This window comes from Aulonocara stuartgranti, assembly GCF_965226115.1.
Source record: "Aulonocara stuartgranti genome assembly, chromosome: 2".
Lineage (NCBI taxonomy): Eukaryota > Metazoa > Chordata > Actinopteri > Cichliformes > Cichlidae > Aulonocara > Aulonocara stuartgranti.
Window position 1 is genome coordinate 27997227 of NC_138940.1, and position 17164 is coordinate 28014390.

The window sequence follows — 17164 nt, forward strand, 5'->3', positions numbered from 1 at the left end:
TATTTTGATAGCTGGAGACTAAATGAGTGATTAAACAGGTGAAGCAATTGTTATGGTTATAAAGTGGATATTTTAGAGAGACATGTTGCTAAAGAGCCCAATTCGTTCCAGTCCATTTTTAGAGCCAGACTTTTTTCTACAGGTTATAAAGAATTCAGCCCACACATACATGCATATAGAGGCCGCCGCATAGCAGGAGAACTATCCACTCCTCGGTCGTCCTCACTCTATGGGACACTCTCTGTTCCTCTCTACGATCTCTTGTTAGACTAAAAATCAATCCCATCGTGGAGTAGCAGCCCATTTGTCCTTGGCTTTGATAGTGGCGTGGGTCAATAAATGGCACCGCACCGCTTCTCCCTCGTTTGGCCTCCCAGCGAAACCTCTGCTTGGCACAGCAATACTCTGACTGGAGTTCATGATAGATGGCACAGACATGTGAATGGAATCACTGGAGCAAATCAGAGCTACTGGGCACCACTGACATATTTTCTTGCTCTCCCCCTTTTATATCAGGGTAACACATCAAATGCTAAAAGGGCTGCTTATACTGTAAACCACCCAAAAGCTGTTTGCAGGGGCTTTTGTTACCCTCTAGGAATACACGGGTTGCTACACAAGAGAATAACCAGCTCCCAGTTTGGATTCTGGAGACTGACACTCTGTACTCTCAGGATTAGGCTTAAAACTTTCCTTTTTAATAAGAAGTTCCTGTTAAAGGGGAGTTTTTCCTTTCTGCTGTCTCCAAGGGCTTGCTTAGCAAGTAGTATGATTTTTGTCGTTTCCTTCAATAATTATAGGGTCTTTACCTCCAAATGTGTGTATATATGTATACATATGTGTTAGGGGTGCAACGATACTCGTATCGATATTGAACCGTTCGATACAGTGCTTTCGGTTCGGTACGCATATGTATCGAACAATACAAAATGTGTAATTTATTTTATCAACTTTCCTTCTGATGATGCTGTCTGTGTTGAGCGCTCAGTGAATCTGCGTTCGACTACTCCGCCTAGGCTGCACTGTCGAGCGCAGATCCACTGAGCGTTCAACACAAATAGCAGAAGGAAGAGCGCAGGGCAAGCTAGCGAGACAGAAGTTAAGCTCTCCTGGCAACATGGCAAATTGAACCTCCCCCACCCTCATTCAGATCTGGCGTTTGGAATTATTTTGGTTTTCATGTGAGGTATGACCCTGAAGGTAAGCGCGTCATGGACTAAAGTAAAACAGTATGTTGGATGTGCCACGCAATGCTCAATTACATGGGTGGGAACTAGTGTGTTAGCGCAGTTAGCTCGTTGACGTGTTGGCCGTCTAGCCCCACGCAGGGGTAGCTCGTTAACGGAGATTTGCTGTGTTGTGGCGTTAACGTCATTTCAACGAGATTAACGCTGACAGCACTAGTGGGAACACAACGAATATGACTGCACATTTACGCCGACATCATCCTAGTGCAAAGACAAGTGGAAGCAGACAAAAACAACAAGCATGCTTGCTACAAACTTTACCCGAGTCATTTAGACAGCCGTTAGCACATGATTCTCCTTATGGGGACCTGATATGTTTAATATTGTGGCGAGCTCAGACAAGGAGGAGACGGAGGTATCGTTTGGTCTCGCTTCCCGTGAGCTAGCCAGGGAGCACAGCCGTTTATTGACATCTGCAGAAGAACACTGCCGCTAGCTAACTGCTCAGCGCGGCAACCGCACAGCAACAACAACAACACCACACAGGGCACCCTCTGACCCCGGAAGGACACACCGTCGCAGCGAGAAGGCGTCACCCGTCACTATGGCAACATAAACAAAACATAACTGTACAAACAGAACCCCGAACAGCCCTGACCCGCTACAATATGCTGCTGAGAATATAGCCCAGAAGAAGCGTATAGTATAGCTTTTATTTTGGAAAGAGCCATTTCTCTGTAATAAACTCTCCTTTCCAAAGATGAGTGATTCCTCAATCAGATACAGGTGTTACCGCGCCAGATCCGCGGCCCCGAACCGTAGTAAGGAAACCTCTGGCAGTTACTTGAAGGTTCCGTAACTGACTCGTAGGCCAAAAAGTGATTGTCTGCCAAAAACTGATTTCCAATGTTTCCGTGTATTTTTTTATGTGTAATATCTTTACGTATGTTCGTAAATAGACTTCGGTGAACAGGGTTTACAAAGGGGTTATATATAGAAAGACATTTTTAATGTTAATGAGATTGTTTTTAACTGCAAAAATAAAGGTTATATAAAAGTCACTGCCAAAAACTGATTGTGGCTTCTACCTTGTTACACGGATGTTGTTTGTGGCTCAAGATGACTATATGTAATCCATGAGGGGTGCATTTGACATCTGTTTCATATATTATAGCCCAACAAGTTACTTATAGCAGTTTAAATACAAGCAATCAATTTTTGGCAAATACCGGAAATCACTTTTTGGCAGACAATCACTTTTTGGCACAACACCGGCAACAGCTTACTATACAGGTCAACTCCGCAAGCAAAAAGATCGAAGGAGGCGTAGGAAACTGCTTCACCGAACTTTATTTCTTCTCTAAGGCACGAACACCGCGTACAGTGGGCTGAAACAGTTTACTCACAGCGAGCATCGCCGACACAACCCTGGCTGTCGAGGGAGTTATTATATTCCTTTTATTTATTTTCTTGTCGTCTCTTCTGTAGCTAACCGTTACTTTTTCCCCATCTCCGCTCTCTCTCTTCACACACACACCAGGCAGTCCCGCTACACACATCCCGAATACATTTCCCATCAGGCTTCATCCTTAAAGGGCCATGCCTGTAACACAGGGCTTGCAAATTTTTCCAGTCGGGCTACCAAAATCTATCGCGTGTCCGCTTGTTTATCTTCCACATAAACCTTTCACAATAAAGCTCAAGATCCTGTTGAGACTTTTCAAAATAAACGTAATCATGTAAAAGAGTATGCAGAGTACTTACGGATGAGAAGCAAAAAAGAGCTGCCAGGTGCTAAAAAATAAACCTTAGATTCAAACGTTAGAACAGGCTTTTCCCCGCAGCACGCCGTGTAATAAATACTCACAAAGAAAACGGCGGCCGTTACAACTTATGTCTAAAAATGTATAGTTTCATGCTTTGGTTAAAACACTCGACTCCAGATACACGACGCCCAGCTGGAAACACTTTACGCAAGTCGAGCTGCCCGCGATTCTCAGAATGTACAGAAAATGTAAAATTTTTGTGATTTATATCGTTATCAGGACGATAGATGTCTTATATCGGGATATGAGATTTTGGTCATATCACACAATTAAGTATTCCGGTCCATACTTAGGTTGAGTTACACGTGTAATGACTAAAACCAAAGTAACACTAAGACAAGTAGTTTAAAAGGTTTAGGAATGAAACAATAGTTTAGGTTCATGTCAGCATAGTCACTAAACGTAAAGTCAGCTAAACAGAATTACTTACTGCGACATATACAAAGACAGATGTTTGTAACAGTAAAATGTTGAACAATAACTTGTGATGTATGAAGTGTTATTTCCTGTTTCCTGGTTTTGGTATTTTTTTAAGTGCAACAATAAAAAATGCCACAGAAGTTATGGGGTATTCACCATGGAAACGGCTATCAGCGGTCTACAGCCACAACATTCGAGTGACAATGGCCAAAATAACTACTGGTGACGCAAAGTGGTTGGGTCCCGTGTTAAACTTTTTTCTGTTTTTTGAAATGAGTTGAAATGAGTACTAATGAGACCGGAAATTGACATTTGAAAAGGTATTAAAAACATTAAAGAGTTATCAGGCGCCCAGACCTTAACCATCAGCTATAAAGTCATGCTTTACAAGGAAATAACTTACCGTGTGGACAGGAAGGCAATCTGTGTACAAACGGGTCAGACACTATAGTCAGAATCCTCGAGCAAGCTGGCACAGATCTGGCATGTGTTGTATGTGTATATATATATCTCTATATCTAGCTCTAAACAAACACTGAGTGAGAATCCCACGAGCTGTGCAGTTATTCAAGCACAGACTCATCTAAATGTATCCAAATTATCTTAAAGAGTAGTTTACAGTTTTCATACTGAACCACGGTGTGTGTGTGTATGAAATGTTTGGGGGACCCATTCTAGCCAAAAAGTTGCTGCTGAGATTTATTGCCTTTGACCAAAATGTCACACAAACAGTCTGAAACTGCCTCTCTTTGAGCCACTACTGTTCTTGTGGTTACAAAATATTTATTGGTCACAAGGAAAAAGGAAGTTGGGAAGTAGTCATCAGTTAATGAGTTAACGGTAAAAGATCAGGAGATTTATTTCCATTGACCTTTGAATGCTTAAAATGCTAAAATACTATATTTGCAGTTTGGTATGTACGTAAAATGTTTCTCAGGAATTCATTTTTTTACCACGACTGGCCTCGAATCTCTCGGACACGATGGGAAACAGTGTGTAGCAAACTAGGTTGTCAAATTAATTTCCTTAGTGTTAATAAAAGACAGCTTAGCCTGACTAAGAGGAACATAATTAACAAAAATCCTTTAATTTACTTGATTGTCCCTTGGATGAACTTGTGATTTACTAATTAACCTGTTGCAGCCAATTTCCCTCAGTCCCAGTAATGAGCAGACTGGTGAATGCAATCAGCCTGACTCTGTCATTATGCGTTATGAATAAATGTATGCATTACCATTATTATCAATTACATGTCCTACAATACATAATCATGCATAAATTATGCATATCTATTCAGCTCCTCACCTATTAGCTCTTTTCTGAATTGCTTATTCAGAAACAGCTCAGCTAACGGGCACGCAGTCCCCAACACTGACCCACATGCACAGACTCACACAATCGACACTAACTGGAGTTTCCCAAATTCTCCAAATGATCTAAACCAAAAAGGCCAACTGAGAAAACATTTGAATAATGTGTGGTCACATGTGGGGGGTTACAATACTTTCAACAGCTAAAGTACGGTGGGACAGACCCTCCTCAGCAAAGAGCTGGAACAGCTTGTCACTTCCTATTCGTTGCATCATGTGGCTCATGGTCTCGGCTACTTCCTCTTTTCACTACGTATCAATACTAGACGACAGTATTTACTTTCCACCACACGCGCCGGGGAGGCTGTATGAAGAACAACTAGTTTGAGGACTTCATGACGATTTACATATTCGATTTATAATGGACGGAGATCTGCTGTCTTTGTCATCTTCCTCCTCGTTATCATCTTCAGCAGCAGAAGGAGAACCAACAGGAGGACAGAAAGATGCTTCACCTAAAAGTGACAGCAGCCTTCCTCAGAGCCAACAGGAACCCAAATCAGCTGAAGAAGAGTTATGGTGAGTGTGTAAGTGTGTGTGAGTGCGTGTGTGTGTATTTCTACGTATGAAATAGAAACAAAAACAGGAAAATATGCGGTAAATCATAATCAACAAATTTCCCACATGTGGGACTAATAAAGCTTATCTTATCTTATCTTATCAATCACAGCCTCAAATCCACTCATGGTAAGATTTATGTAGGCAGGATTGCATAGATGGCTACCTATAGTGTCCAAGGGGTGCTGAGTTTCTGTCCACCTAAAAAAAAGTACATAGTTTCAGACCCCGAGGTATACAATAAATTTTAGAAATGCTTTAAAAAGACTCAAAGTCCCATTGTAGATAAAAACCTTTTAAGTGACATGTTTTTAAAGATATTTGTGTAGTTTTACGAGGAAGTTCCCCTCAGCGAGAGGAGGAATAAAGAGTAACTGCGGAGTTTCCCATGAGATCACCAAAAAAACGTAGGCTTCAGTTCACTGTTTCGCAAGACTTGGTTTAAATAGAAATACCACCAAAATGTCATTTCTTGCTTAATGTCAAGAAATCAAACTTTTAAAAAGTATCATTTAAGTGTCTTTTATGTTTCTTACACTTATTTCATGGTACATATAAAACATATGCGTGTGACTAATATTCTTTCTTCTCAATGGGGGGTGGGTACACTTTATCACAGTATTTACCCATATGATGAGTCTTAAAATCAGCCTCGTCCGCCTCCTCCTGTGGGGCTTTAACTGTGGCCACCCCACGCACAAGTAGAGTGATATTTGTCAGGGTTACCAGCAAGAAGGAAAGATTTTTTTCTGTCTACCTCTTTATTATATGCCATGACAGTAAATTACCATATTGCCGCAGAAGGCAGTAGCATTTTGGTGTCCTTCCGAGATGGCATATGATTGAAAACTTAGTGAAACTGGGTCACGGAGTGTGTATCGACTGTCAAAGCTGGAAGAGAAAAAGCTCTGTATCAGGGAGACATGGAGCATAGTTGCTTCAGTGGGATGGCTGAATACACAGTGTTAGCTTGCCAAGACAGGGTTTTTGGCATGGGTGCATTTGTATTTAATGCCGCAGTGGCCACTAAAGTTAGGCTCTGTTTCATTTCATTGTGTTTCTTTACAGCTTCTTCCCTCATACTGCACCTCCCAAACTGCAGAGCAGAGGGTTCATTGTAGCTGATTTCCCTATTAGTGACCATAAACAGTCTGTGCTAAAGCCCTTTGTGCTCTCGTTGAGCCCAGAAATATGACAGATGGCACAGTGTAAAATTAGACAAGCAGTTTTAACCATGGATACACTTGCTTTTTGTATAATAACCGTTTCAAATCTCAGAACAGGCTTTGAGCATTTTAAACGTACCAAAGGAACTTTTGCAGAATTTCCTCAATGTTTTTTGAAAATATCACCTTTTCAGAGAACAAGGGAAAAGTCACTGTTCTGAGTGTTGTTAACAACATTTATTTTGTTATCCAGAGCTTTCAGCAGTTCTTAGAAAAGCATAGTTTTTAAATGAACTTTGATTACTAAGAGAGGTTATACAGGGCACTGGTGTATTTGGAGGAACTTTTGAGGTTTGTTTTGTCGTTGCTAAGCTAAACTAAAATGTTGCTGGTGCCCAAAATTAGTAACACTGGACATAGAATGAAAATAATAAAAAAAAAAAAACTTCCCTTAATACTGTTCCTATAATCACGAGAGGACACAGAATGTATAGTCCCATTAGAGAAGCTGATTTACCTGACAGCAAAGTTATCTATTTAAATAAAGGTTAGTAGTAGGTCCAAGTAGGGTTTGAATCTGGTAGCTGGGGCCTTTTTACATGTACTTTGACTTCCTGGTAGCCAGGTTTGGGGGGATTCCCACTGTCCTATCTCTATCAGCCCTGACTACGCCCTCTCAACCTCTGACAGCTGAGATAGGCTTCAGCTAGAGGTGGGCAGATCGAACCAGATAATCATTTTTTGGAAATTAAAAGAAATATACCACAAACATAACACATGTTATTTATGGCCTATAGCAGATTTACAGCTTTAAACAAGAGAAGCCAACCCAAAGTGCTTTAGAGAAAGGTACATTTGCATTCCAGATCACCAAAATCTCCAGAAATCCCAGTTTCTGTCACCCAAATGCAGAACTAGGAAGACAAAAGTAAAGTAAAAATCACAGCTTTACTCAACACTTAAAAAACAACAGAGAACAACGACTAACTAAACTACTGTAGGGATGTACGCATGGATGTAAACTCATACATCATGAGGGAGAACACGGCAAAGAACAAAGGGAGACAGTACACAGGCAGGAGGCTACCAAAGTAAAACAGGAAACAGCACACTCGATCAAGACCGAGACACATGAATTTCACATAGTACTGGACCACAGATGAATAAACATGAAAGCAGAGGGAAATCAGACAAACACGGGGACATGACCAGGGAGATAAAGGATAACAAAACTCGGAGACAGACGAAAACAAGAGGCACTGATGACAAGGCAGAGACGAAACCAAGGAACAGACTAGACACGAGAAGAGAACTACACTGCTCTCTCCTGCATACGCCGTCTTCACAGGTATCAGTACTGTATCAGCAACACTGGCCCTGTATTTACTTGGTATCAGTTTGATACCATGTGTGCAGTATTGCACAGCACTAGCTTCAGCAACCCTGAAATGGATAATGGAAGAAAATGGATGTATGGTTTATTTATTTTAACAGATTACATCACATTTATATATAAAAAGAGTCTTTGTAGCAATAGTAATAATAGTAATAGCTTCACTTTACCACAGCACTTTACAGGAAGGGCCAGAGTCGTCTCTATTTTTTGAGGCGACTGAGGTCCTTCAACATCTGCCAGAAAATGCTGAGGATTTTCTATGAGTCTGTGGTGGCCAGTGCGATCCTCTATGCTGTTGCATGCTGGGGGAGCAGGCTGAGGGTCGCAGATGCCAACAGACTTAATAAACTGATCCGTAAGGCCAGCAATGTTGTGGGGATGGAGCTGGACTCCCTCAAGGTGATGTCGGAGAGGCGGATGCTGTCCAAGATAAAGACAATGTTGGATAACACCTCCCACCCACTCCATGACATGTTGGTCAGTCACAGGAGCTCGTTCAGTGAGAGACTGAGATTACCGAAAAGCACCACTGAACGACACAGGAAATCATTCCTGCCTGTGGCCATCTCCCTGTACAACGCATCCACTTAACACACTGTTTGCTGCTACAACTACACATGTTTCTTTTCCAAATATTTATTTATAAGTGACTTATGTATGTATGTATGTATATATATGTATATATTGTACTATTCTTAGTTAGCGTATTGTCTGTCTTGTCTTAATGTTGGTTTAAAATGGAGCACTGTAACAAAAAATAATTTCCCCCAGGGATCAATAAAGTATTCTGATTCTGATTCTGATTCTGATTCAAAAGTTAACCCATTGTGCCATTTTGCTCATGTTTAGACTTCCTTGTTCCTATTTGTGGCTATTGCCTTGCTGCTTTCTGAAATTGTGTAACACAGATTTTCACATAGCAGGACACTGAACATAAGTGGATGAAAGCATGTGTTTGCGGAGGAGTTTAGCCTTGAGGGGAATGAGGTATGATCGCAAATTGTTATTCTTTGTTGTACTTAGCTCTGTGAGGTTGCGGCAGTATTTTTGTGTTAAGAAGCCCTGCGGCCTGCGTTCACTGTTTTGTGTGTTCCTCTGTGAGCAGATACCCCACCTCCCCACCCTCGGGCTTCTTCTCCCCCTTTTGACTGCTTAGCTGTTTCTTTTTAAGTAGAGCTCCTATCAGAGCTGGTAGAAAGGAAGCTAGTTTGACTAATTAGACCTTGCAAATATTTTTCGTTCCTGCGTGCAGTTCAATAGAAAAGTGCATTTTCCAGGGATCATCACCCACGTTGTTTCCATGGGCTATCAATGCGCAGATACATCGGATAGTAAACAAACTTTGATATGCCAGGAGAGACACTGAGAAGAACATCGCTCTGTGTGTGTGTGTGTGCCTGAGTATTTTGAGTACATAATGTGACTATGCATTTGTGTGTGTGTGTGTGTGTGTGTGTGTGTGTGCGTGTGCGTGGGTGTGCATAATGGCTCCTATTCGATTCCCTGTAAGTGCACTCTACGGGAGTGGGCGTTCAAAAGTACCTTGACTTTTTTTTAAGTGTACATGTGCTGGCTTATTAATGGAAATCCTTTTCTGATGTTCTTGATCGTGATTTTATTTAAGGCAAACTCCATATCCTCCTCTGGTATGTATGCATGTGTAAACAGCATCTGTGTGTCGGTGTGCAGGGTGCAGGAGGAGAGTCCCGTGGCTGACAGGCTGCTGTCCACAGAGGAGCAGGTGACTCTGATCACAGAGAGTCTGACAGTCACCTCGACTGACCAGGAAAAGCTGCTGCTGCTCAACAAGAACACTGAGCTCCGCAGAGTCAACAAGGAGGTACAGCATCGCATTAAAACCGGCACATATTCTCCACTGGCCCGCATTTTATTGCTGATGTTGGCAATTACATTTAGTTCTCTCTGAAAACCAGAGGAGAACTGTGGGTGTTGTGTGAAAATTGCTGCAAAGCTGTGAAGAACCATCATTTGAGTTCAATTTTTCACTATTATACAACCAGGGCTTCCTGATTTTAATTAGTTGCTTCTTAATAAAAAAAAGGAAACCGAGGGGGGGGGGTAACTAATGCATTTAGAGTAAGAATGAAGTGCCCGGCTTCAGTTTGTGATGCCAGCATTGTTGTGACGACAGACAGAGTGACGGCAGTAAAGATTAAATGAACGAAGCTATTGATTACTGCAGTGGAGGCCTTGGCAGTAATGACTGTTGTGTGATGATGATGGTCATGATGATGTGTCACAGCTGATGAAGCTGAACGAGGACTGGGACCAGGTGTACCGCAGTGCCACGCTGCGTCTACAGCACAGGCTGGAGGCTTTGGAGCTGGAGAACAGCGCAATCAAACAGCTAAACAACAGACTGCTCCTCAAAGTTGAACATCAGCAGGTAAATGCAAGCGCTAACACACCACCACCGCACAACTTATTCCGGGCATTTGCTTATATACTGAGAAGTGGGTGTCGTAGACGAGGGGATTCCTAAACAGTTATCTTGCAGCTGTTTTAAATAGCCATCGATAATAGATGTGGTTTGCATGTGTGATATTTATTGCTATATTTGGGATTGCAGAGTGCAAAGGAGTACTATGAGCAAGCATTGATGCAGGAGCTAAAGAAGAACCAAGAGCTGCAAGAATATATCAGGCTGCTGGAGAGCAGGTTGCACCACCCAGGGAGAGACTTCACACCTGCCAAACCGGTATTGCTCCTGTCAGAGGGTCTCACCTGTACCTGATCGCATTGTGCATTTTCTTTTCTTTTTTTCAGTTGTATGATCACAGTGTTGCTCATCTCTTTGTCTTTTTTTTTTTCATCAAAGGGAAGCTTTACTACTGTGATGCGAGGTCCAGCTCTGGGCCCCGGAAGTCATCCTGACCTGTCTTGCGGCTCTGCGCAAAACCCTTCACCCTCCTTTTTCCCAGCTTCTACCAGCCCAGAGGCTGAGTATCAGCGAAAAGGCCAGGCCAGCAGTTCCCCACTAGGAGTGCTGGAAAACTCCAAGCAAGAAGTGCATGATTTAAAAGAGCAGCTGGAGGCACTGAGATGTCAGGTGGGCTGCTCTCTTCTGCACAGCTTCCAGAAATGTGTCTGTTTCTAATGAGAGGAGAGCAGAATTGATGTCGACTCACTGTTGCCAGGGAAAGATTTGCTTAATGCTGAAAGAGACTTCAATGAAGCGGTGAACGGCACCACCAAGTGGTGGCTCTGTGCCGCGCAGACATTCATAATAATAAGCGTCCGCAGATTGCAAAATACGGCTTTAACGATGGCTCGCTGCCGTGTTTTTGTCTTGTGTCAGCAGACTGAGATATATGAGGCAGAATATCAGACAGAGCACAACGACCACAAGCACACGCTGCAGGAGAACCGAAGGCTGAGGAAGAAGAGAGAGGAGATGCGCCAACAGGTGGCACTACTGCAAGAACAGGTAGTGTTTTTGTCTATGCACAAGAGTACACACTCACACAGGCGAACACACCCACATTCATACTTAAATCCCTTAAGCAAAGATTATGAAACCTGCCTGCTGTCTGATCTTGATGCAAACCTTGCAAAATAAATGTGAACAAACAGAAAATTCATGCAGTGACTGGTTATTTCTTTTGGCTTATAGTGTCAAACTAGAGACTTTAATGCCATATTTTTATTTATGTAATATGTTTAAACATATTGTAGTAGGCATATATGATTAATCCACAGCTGCTCCAAATAAAACAATATACGGATTAAACCCCTTTCAGCTTCGACCTGAATGTCTTAAAGATGTGTTTGTCACTGGAATCTCGTGTGTTTTTCTCATCAGCTTAAGATATATGAGGATGACTTCAGACGGGAGCGGTCGGACAAACAGATGCTGCAGAGGCTGCTGTTACAGAAGACGTCTGAAAACAAAAACCCTGTGCTCATCCACCGCTGTAATAATGAGCAGCAGCTGCTAGGGGGCGACAAGAGACCACAAAATGGAGAGAAAAGGAAACAGCACCACCCACTCTGCCCAAAGCACCCAAACAGGGACAAAGAGTCAGTGTGACACTTAGAGGGAAAGTGAGCCATGTTTACAGAAAATGAGTGCCTGGTAACATCAGACTCACTAAATGTGTCAGCAGCTCGCAAAGGATCTTGAGTACTAAGTCTCGTCTGGAAAAGCATCATTAGACAAAGTAAAACTCTTCATGTAATTTTTTAAGCACTTCAGCACAAACATTTGCCAGTGTGTACATAACTCTCACTGCTGCAAGTTTGAAGTTTCCTTATAGTGTAAAAAGAACAACCTTATGAAATATTCCCTTCACAGCCGAAGAGAAACTGAAACAAAAAGAACAGAAAGAGAAGTAGGAGACCAGAACTGAGCGAGAAGATGAGTGAACCAAAAACTGTAGTTTGAGCTAAACAAAGATCACAGATCCTCAGCTGACAGCTTCACTGTTTGTGCACGAATGTGCTGGTTTGTGAAAGGAAGTAGCTACACACTGCTGTACATATGACATCATCACTTAGAACAAACATAACCAGACAAGTTTCAGAAGAAGGTTCTTTCTTTTATTTTTAAGGAATATTTTGAAACTATAATGACGTTGTTACTTAACATGACAGTTTTCAGCTGTGCTAACTCGATCACTTACCCACATAACTTAACTTATAACTTAATAATTTAGCAATGCGGGACTGATATTGATTGAAGATGTGCCTGTATAGATAGTTTAGTCAAAATCAGGCATGATTTATGAGTGTAGTTCATCACACTTGCATCGTTTCATGTTTCCGATAAAGTGTAAATATGCTTTTATTAGGATTAACATATTTAAGTTGCCTTTTGAATCTTTCACTTCATTGCAACACTTTTGTGTAACCCTTTTTTGTAAAAGGTCATTTAATATCTATAATGTTTAATTAAAGATACAGATAATTAATATCACTAACAATTATATTTTTATTAGTTTGTGTAATTAAAGATTGTTTAAATGGCATATATTGCATATACCATGGTGTTGGTGGTTTTGTAGTACATTCATGCTTTTACTGATCAATGATCATTCCTGACATCTCACAAACACAGACAAGGTGTTATGTTATGTTATTAACATAAGGTTTAGCGTCATACTAGTCATCATAATAATGCTTATATATGCATTACAAATTATTTATTCTCATATGGATTCATAAATGACAGTTGTGGCTTTATTAAGCTATCTGTGTAATGTTCATAGATACTAATTGGCTAATATACAAAGCAGTTATTAGCCAATTAGTAAACATTATAAAATAAAGCATGATTTGATGATCAATTTTAATACATGTATTCGCATTGATTCAGAATACCAACACAGCTGTGCCGTTTATGTGGTTCTTCAGTGGACGCATTGCACTGAACCATCAAACCTATTTGCAATTTCAGAAAGTTGTACAAGGAAGGTTGAGTGGGTTTTTTTCCTCAGAGATTAATATCTTTGCAGTCTGAAGGAAGCAGTTAGGGCTGCTGCACGTTTTTACTGCTAAGTGGTCTTTGTCGTCACTGAAACCAGAAAGAGTGACTGGAGGGGTTTTCCTAAACAAGATTTTCCACTGCATACTTCTAGGTTTTTGTAACAGACTGTGAAAGGTTGCCTGTCTTTGTATTAAAGGGTCGTTACGTTTATTTGGTCACTGATTAATTGATTTTCACAGATATATTTAAAAGGACAATTGCTTGTCAGCACCAAAGTGATAGAAGGAAGTCACTGTGGAAGCTGCTCTTTGTCACACTGAAACCGATCTGCATCCTCAAACTGATGGGTTGCTTCTACGCTGCTCATTTATCCCTGTTTTCCAGTTTATGAATAAAATATATTGTTATTAATTTTCCCACAAGACCTTGACTCTAGTTTGGTCTTTTTATCAGCTTTTATCATTGAAATATAATGACACAAGTTATGGTTATGGTTACAAGGTTATGCTTTTATTGCATTGGCACTGTGTTTGGGATTTTTTGCCATGGTGAATAATTAAGCCGTTCGCAACCAGGTGCTTTCCAGATGGTGTTTTACGGTGGATCAAAAGAGGTACTGACATCAATCTGGACAAGAGCCCAAACACCAGTGGCTGAAATGCAGCCCCAAACCATGACGGAGCCTTCACCGTGTGTTACAGATTGCTGTAGAAACTCACTGTTTTACGTCTATCTTGACCTGCTGCCCACAGATGTGCTCAGAAGTTTACATATGGGCATAGCTGTCAGTCCAGTTCTTATATAATTCGGGATATCTTACCCTTTTCTCCCTCTTTCCCTTCATTATGAATAGCTTCTTGACAGCCACCCTTCACAGAGACCATTTCTGATGAGGCTTCAGTGAAGAGCAGATGGTTTAACTGAAGCACCAGATGTATTCTTGAAATCTTGTCTCAAATCTTTCATGGATTTTTACCTATTGTTTAAGGACAGAAGAGGCTTGGTTCAAAACTTTTACACAGCACCACTGATATAATAGGAAAGGACAGAGAAAAATAAAACATCTTCACACCATCATTATGCACAATATGAAGTATGTCTTTTTCTCATCGGTTCCTCATTCTGTAAATTCCTGACAAGGAAAAGAACGTGTTGAACAAAAGGTTGTGATGAGCGAGGGCATTTAGTCAATGAATTCATGTTGCTTGAAAGGTTTTTGTTTCACAACATGTCACACCTTTAAGATACAATTTCTTTTTCCTGATGGTAAAATCGTTCACTGCTCTGGTATTCATTGACCTCAAAAGGATGGAATGTGACAATCACTGTGTGGCACAATTTCAAATCAAAGACGTTTTACGATGACACAGAGAGGAGGTCCTTGGAAGGTGGGTTGTACACTATATAAATCTGTGCAGCAGAAGCATTGGAGAGCATCCAGGATCCAGACTTGGAGAGACACCAACTGAAGACTGAACAGTGCACAGGTGTGATGCTATTAACACATTTACTCCAGCAGTTATGGTTAATAATAACAGCTGTATTCCCTGTGGTATATTCTCCACATTTCACCAAGTTATACATTTCTTATTTTACTTGTTTTTTACTGTGGTTTTGCCACTCCAGAAAAATAAGTCAGTTTTGCATCTCTGTAGGGTGTTTTCTTAATTTGCTTTAGTCCACAGAACAAACATTGTTTATATGGTTTATTTTCACCCATCATGGCAAGTGGGCAGGACTTTTTTATTTTTATGTCGCTGAAAACACGAAGGAAAACAGGAACTGTTTTGCCTTACCAACTTTTCTATATCTTCTCTACCCCTTAAATACCACCTCAACAAACAGCTTCTACATTATAAATTCTGAAAAAGCCTTAGCCATCGTCTGTGAGACAAGTCCTGCAGAGATGACTGCATCCACAGAGAAACTGCGAGAGAGCTACAACCAGCAGGGCTTCCTCTCGGCACTGCCTGTGCTGAATGAGACAGAGCTGAGGGAAGCAAGAGATGCCTTTTCTAAGTTGGAGATGGAATTTGGTAAGTAGCACACAGCGATGAAGAGAGATGGGTAACAAGACAATGCTAGTGCAGAAAAGACAGTTGAGGAAAAAGTAGCAACAGATCATTAATGAGTTGAATTTATCTTCTAAAAGTACGAATATGCATAAAAGTAATTAAAACTAGTAGACTAAATTTTGCCCTGTTTTTTCTAAGGAAAGCTGTGTTATGTTTATACATATATCCAGGTACTGAGTACACGCAGTACAGCCTTCACAATGCTCACCTCCAGTATCCATGGGTGATGAACCTGACCAAGCACCCTCACATCCTGCAAGTGATCACAGCCGTCTTGGGCCCAGATGTGATCCTGCTGGATTCCCGCTTCATCTGCAAATACCCAGCATCGGTCAAACCAGCCAAGGAGGAAACAATTGCCCAAAGCAATGGGCACGCTGAAAAAGATGAACTTCCATACGTGGCCTGGCATCAGGACATGAGGTAAATTTTACTCAACAGACAAAGAAGCAAACACGTGTTTGTTTTGCTTTCCTATGCCTAACTCTAATTGTTTGTTCAGGTACTGGGGTATCACTGGCGGCCCTGTTCTTTCTGTGTGGCTTGCTTTGGATGACTCACTAAAAGAAAACGGTGCCCTGCGGGTTATCCCAGGTATTTCATCTGCTTTAGTGTTTTGTTTTTCTTTTATACAACTTGCTATAAAATGTGCTTTCTAAAATCAGCAGTCTTACTCACAGTGTTGAGCTTTGCCTCCTGTAGGCAGCCACTGCTCAGGCATGTTGCCCCATCGCCAAGCCCTCCGCCCTGGGAACATGCTGTCAGTGAACCAGGAGATCCCAGAGGAGCTGGTGCAGGTGGAGGAAGCTGTGTTATGCCCTCTGTTAGCTGGACAGATGTCTGTGAGTTCGGTTTTATTCTTAACTTAAAAGGCTGTAAATGAGGATAAAGACATTGTATGTTGAATGAATGACCTTTTGTTTCTTTAACATATAGATTCATGATGGACTCCTTGTGCATGCAAGTGATGCCAACACATCACAAAAGAGACGCTGTGGGTTTGTGATCCGTTACGTTCCCACCTGTGCTTACCCCACAGAGGTAAGGCCGACGTTTTTCCCTGTTTTGAAAGAATCAGAGTTTCCTCTTGTATTTTTCTGTTTTACTGTTTTACTTACTTATTTTACTTCTGTTTCTTAGGATCCTGATCGTCCAAGGAAGTTTCATGCAACAAAGTTGGTCAGCGGGACAGACGCATTCAATCATTTCTCCAACAAAAGCACATGAATATAAGTATTCATGTGACTACAGTCCAATTTGCAAGACCAGGAGTTAATATATGTTACAGAAATATAATGTGTTGTTAAAGCAAATGTTTAAGTTTTATAATCAAATCAAATTTCAGATTATTGATATATTTATCACATTTCTGTCATTTTTTGACATAACTTGCTGTGTTTAAATTCCTTTAACTCTATATCATGAATTAATTAAATAATTGAATGTGTAGAAACTGTTTTGTGCCATAAACTGGTTTGTAAAATTTGAAATAAATGACAAATTGCATACAAACAAAAGAGACTCACGGCGATTTTGCTTTCCAACTAAAATCTTTATATCATATTAATGACGAAAAATCTACAATATGCCAAAAGCCAATTCAGGATGTTTACTTGGTGTAACAGATTTGTTATAAATTTAGACCGAGTTCAACAGTAAAAACTTTTCTTTCTTTTTTTTTTTTACACAAAGCGCTGTTACATTCTTATTTAATGCACAA

The 17164-nt window shown here is 40.9% G+C and overlaps 2 protein-coding genes across 4 annotated transcripts in view; both read left to right on the forward strand.

The window, feature by feature from the left end:
* The window catches only part of LOC309716260 (uncharacterized protein), an 89083-nt gene extending 75290 nt beyond the window's left edge, over positions 1–13793 (forward strand). For 2 of the 3 annotated variants that reach the window (XM_082549958.1, XM_082549959.1), the window contains 7 exons: positions 5217–5322; positions 9613–9763; positions 10187–10330; positions 10514–10642; positions 10763–10993; positions 11246–11371; positions 11747–13793. In XM_082549958.1, coding sequence (XP_082406084.1) covers positions 5217–5322; positions 9613–9763; positions 10187–10330; positions 10514–10642; positions 10763–10993; positions 11246–11371; positions 11747–11974 — 1115 coding nt within the window. In that variant the 3' untranslated portion in view covers positions 11975–13793. Of the gene's footprint in view, positions 1–5216; positions 5323–8886; positions 8911–9612; positions 9764–10186; positions 10331–10513; positions 10643–10762; positions 10994–11245; positions 11372–11746 lie in introns of those variants that run through there. The other variant, XM_082549960.1, reaches the window with a different exon arrangement.
* A 1013-nt stretch (positions 13794–14806) lies between these two features.
* Positions 14807–16870, forward strand: LOC309714946 (L-threonyl-[L-threonyl-carrier protein] 4-chlorinase). The gene is made up of 7 exons (XM_082547684.1): positions 14807–14856; positions 15215–15405; positions 15615–15867; positions 15947–16038; positions 16147–16286; positions 16381–16485; positions 16585–16870. The coding sequence occupies exons 2-7, from the start codon at positions 15276–15278 to the stop codon at positions 16669–16671; spliced, it is 807 nt and encodes a 268-aa protein (XP_082403810.1). The 5' UTR covers positions 14807–14856; positions 15215–15275; the 3' UTR covers positions 16672–16870.
* The last annotated feature ends 294 nt before the right edge of the window (positions 16871–17164 follow it).

Bases quoted from the DNA above. Each gene is read 5' to 3' on its own strand.
- LOC309714946 (XM_082547684.1), top strand. From the start codon at position 15,276: ATGACTGCATCCACAGAGAAACTGCGAGAGAGCTACAACCAGCAGGGC. The intron at 15,406-15,614 runs GTAAGTAGCACA...ACATATATCCAG, and splicing joins TAAGTTGGAGATGGAATTTG to GTACTGAGTACACGCAGTAC. The intron at 15,868-15,946 runs GTAAATTTTACT...TTGTTTGTTCAG, and splicing joins GCCTGGCATCAGGACATGAG to GTACTGGGGTATCACTGGCG.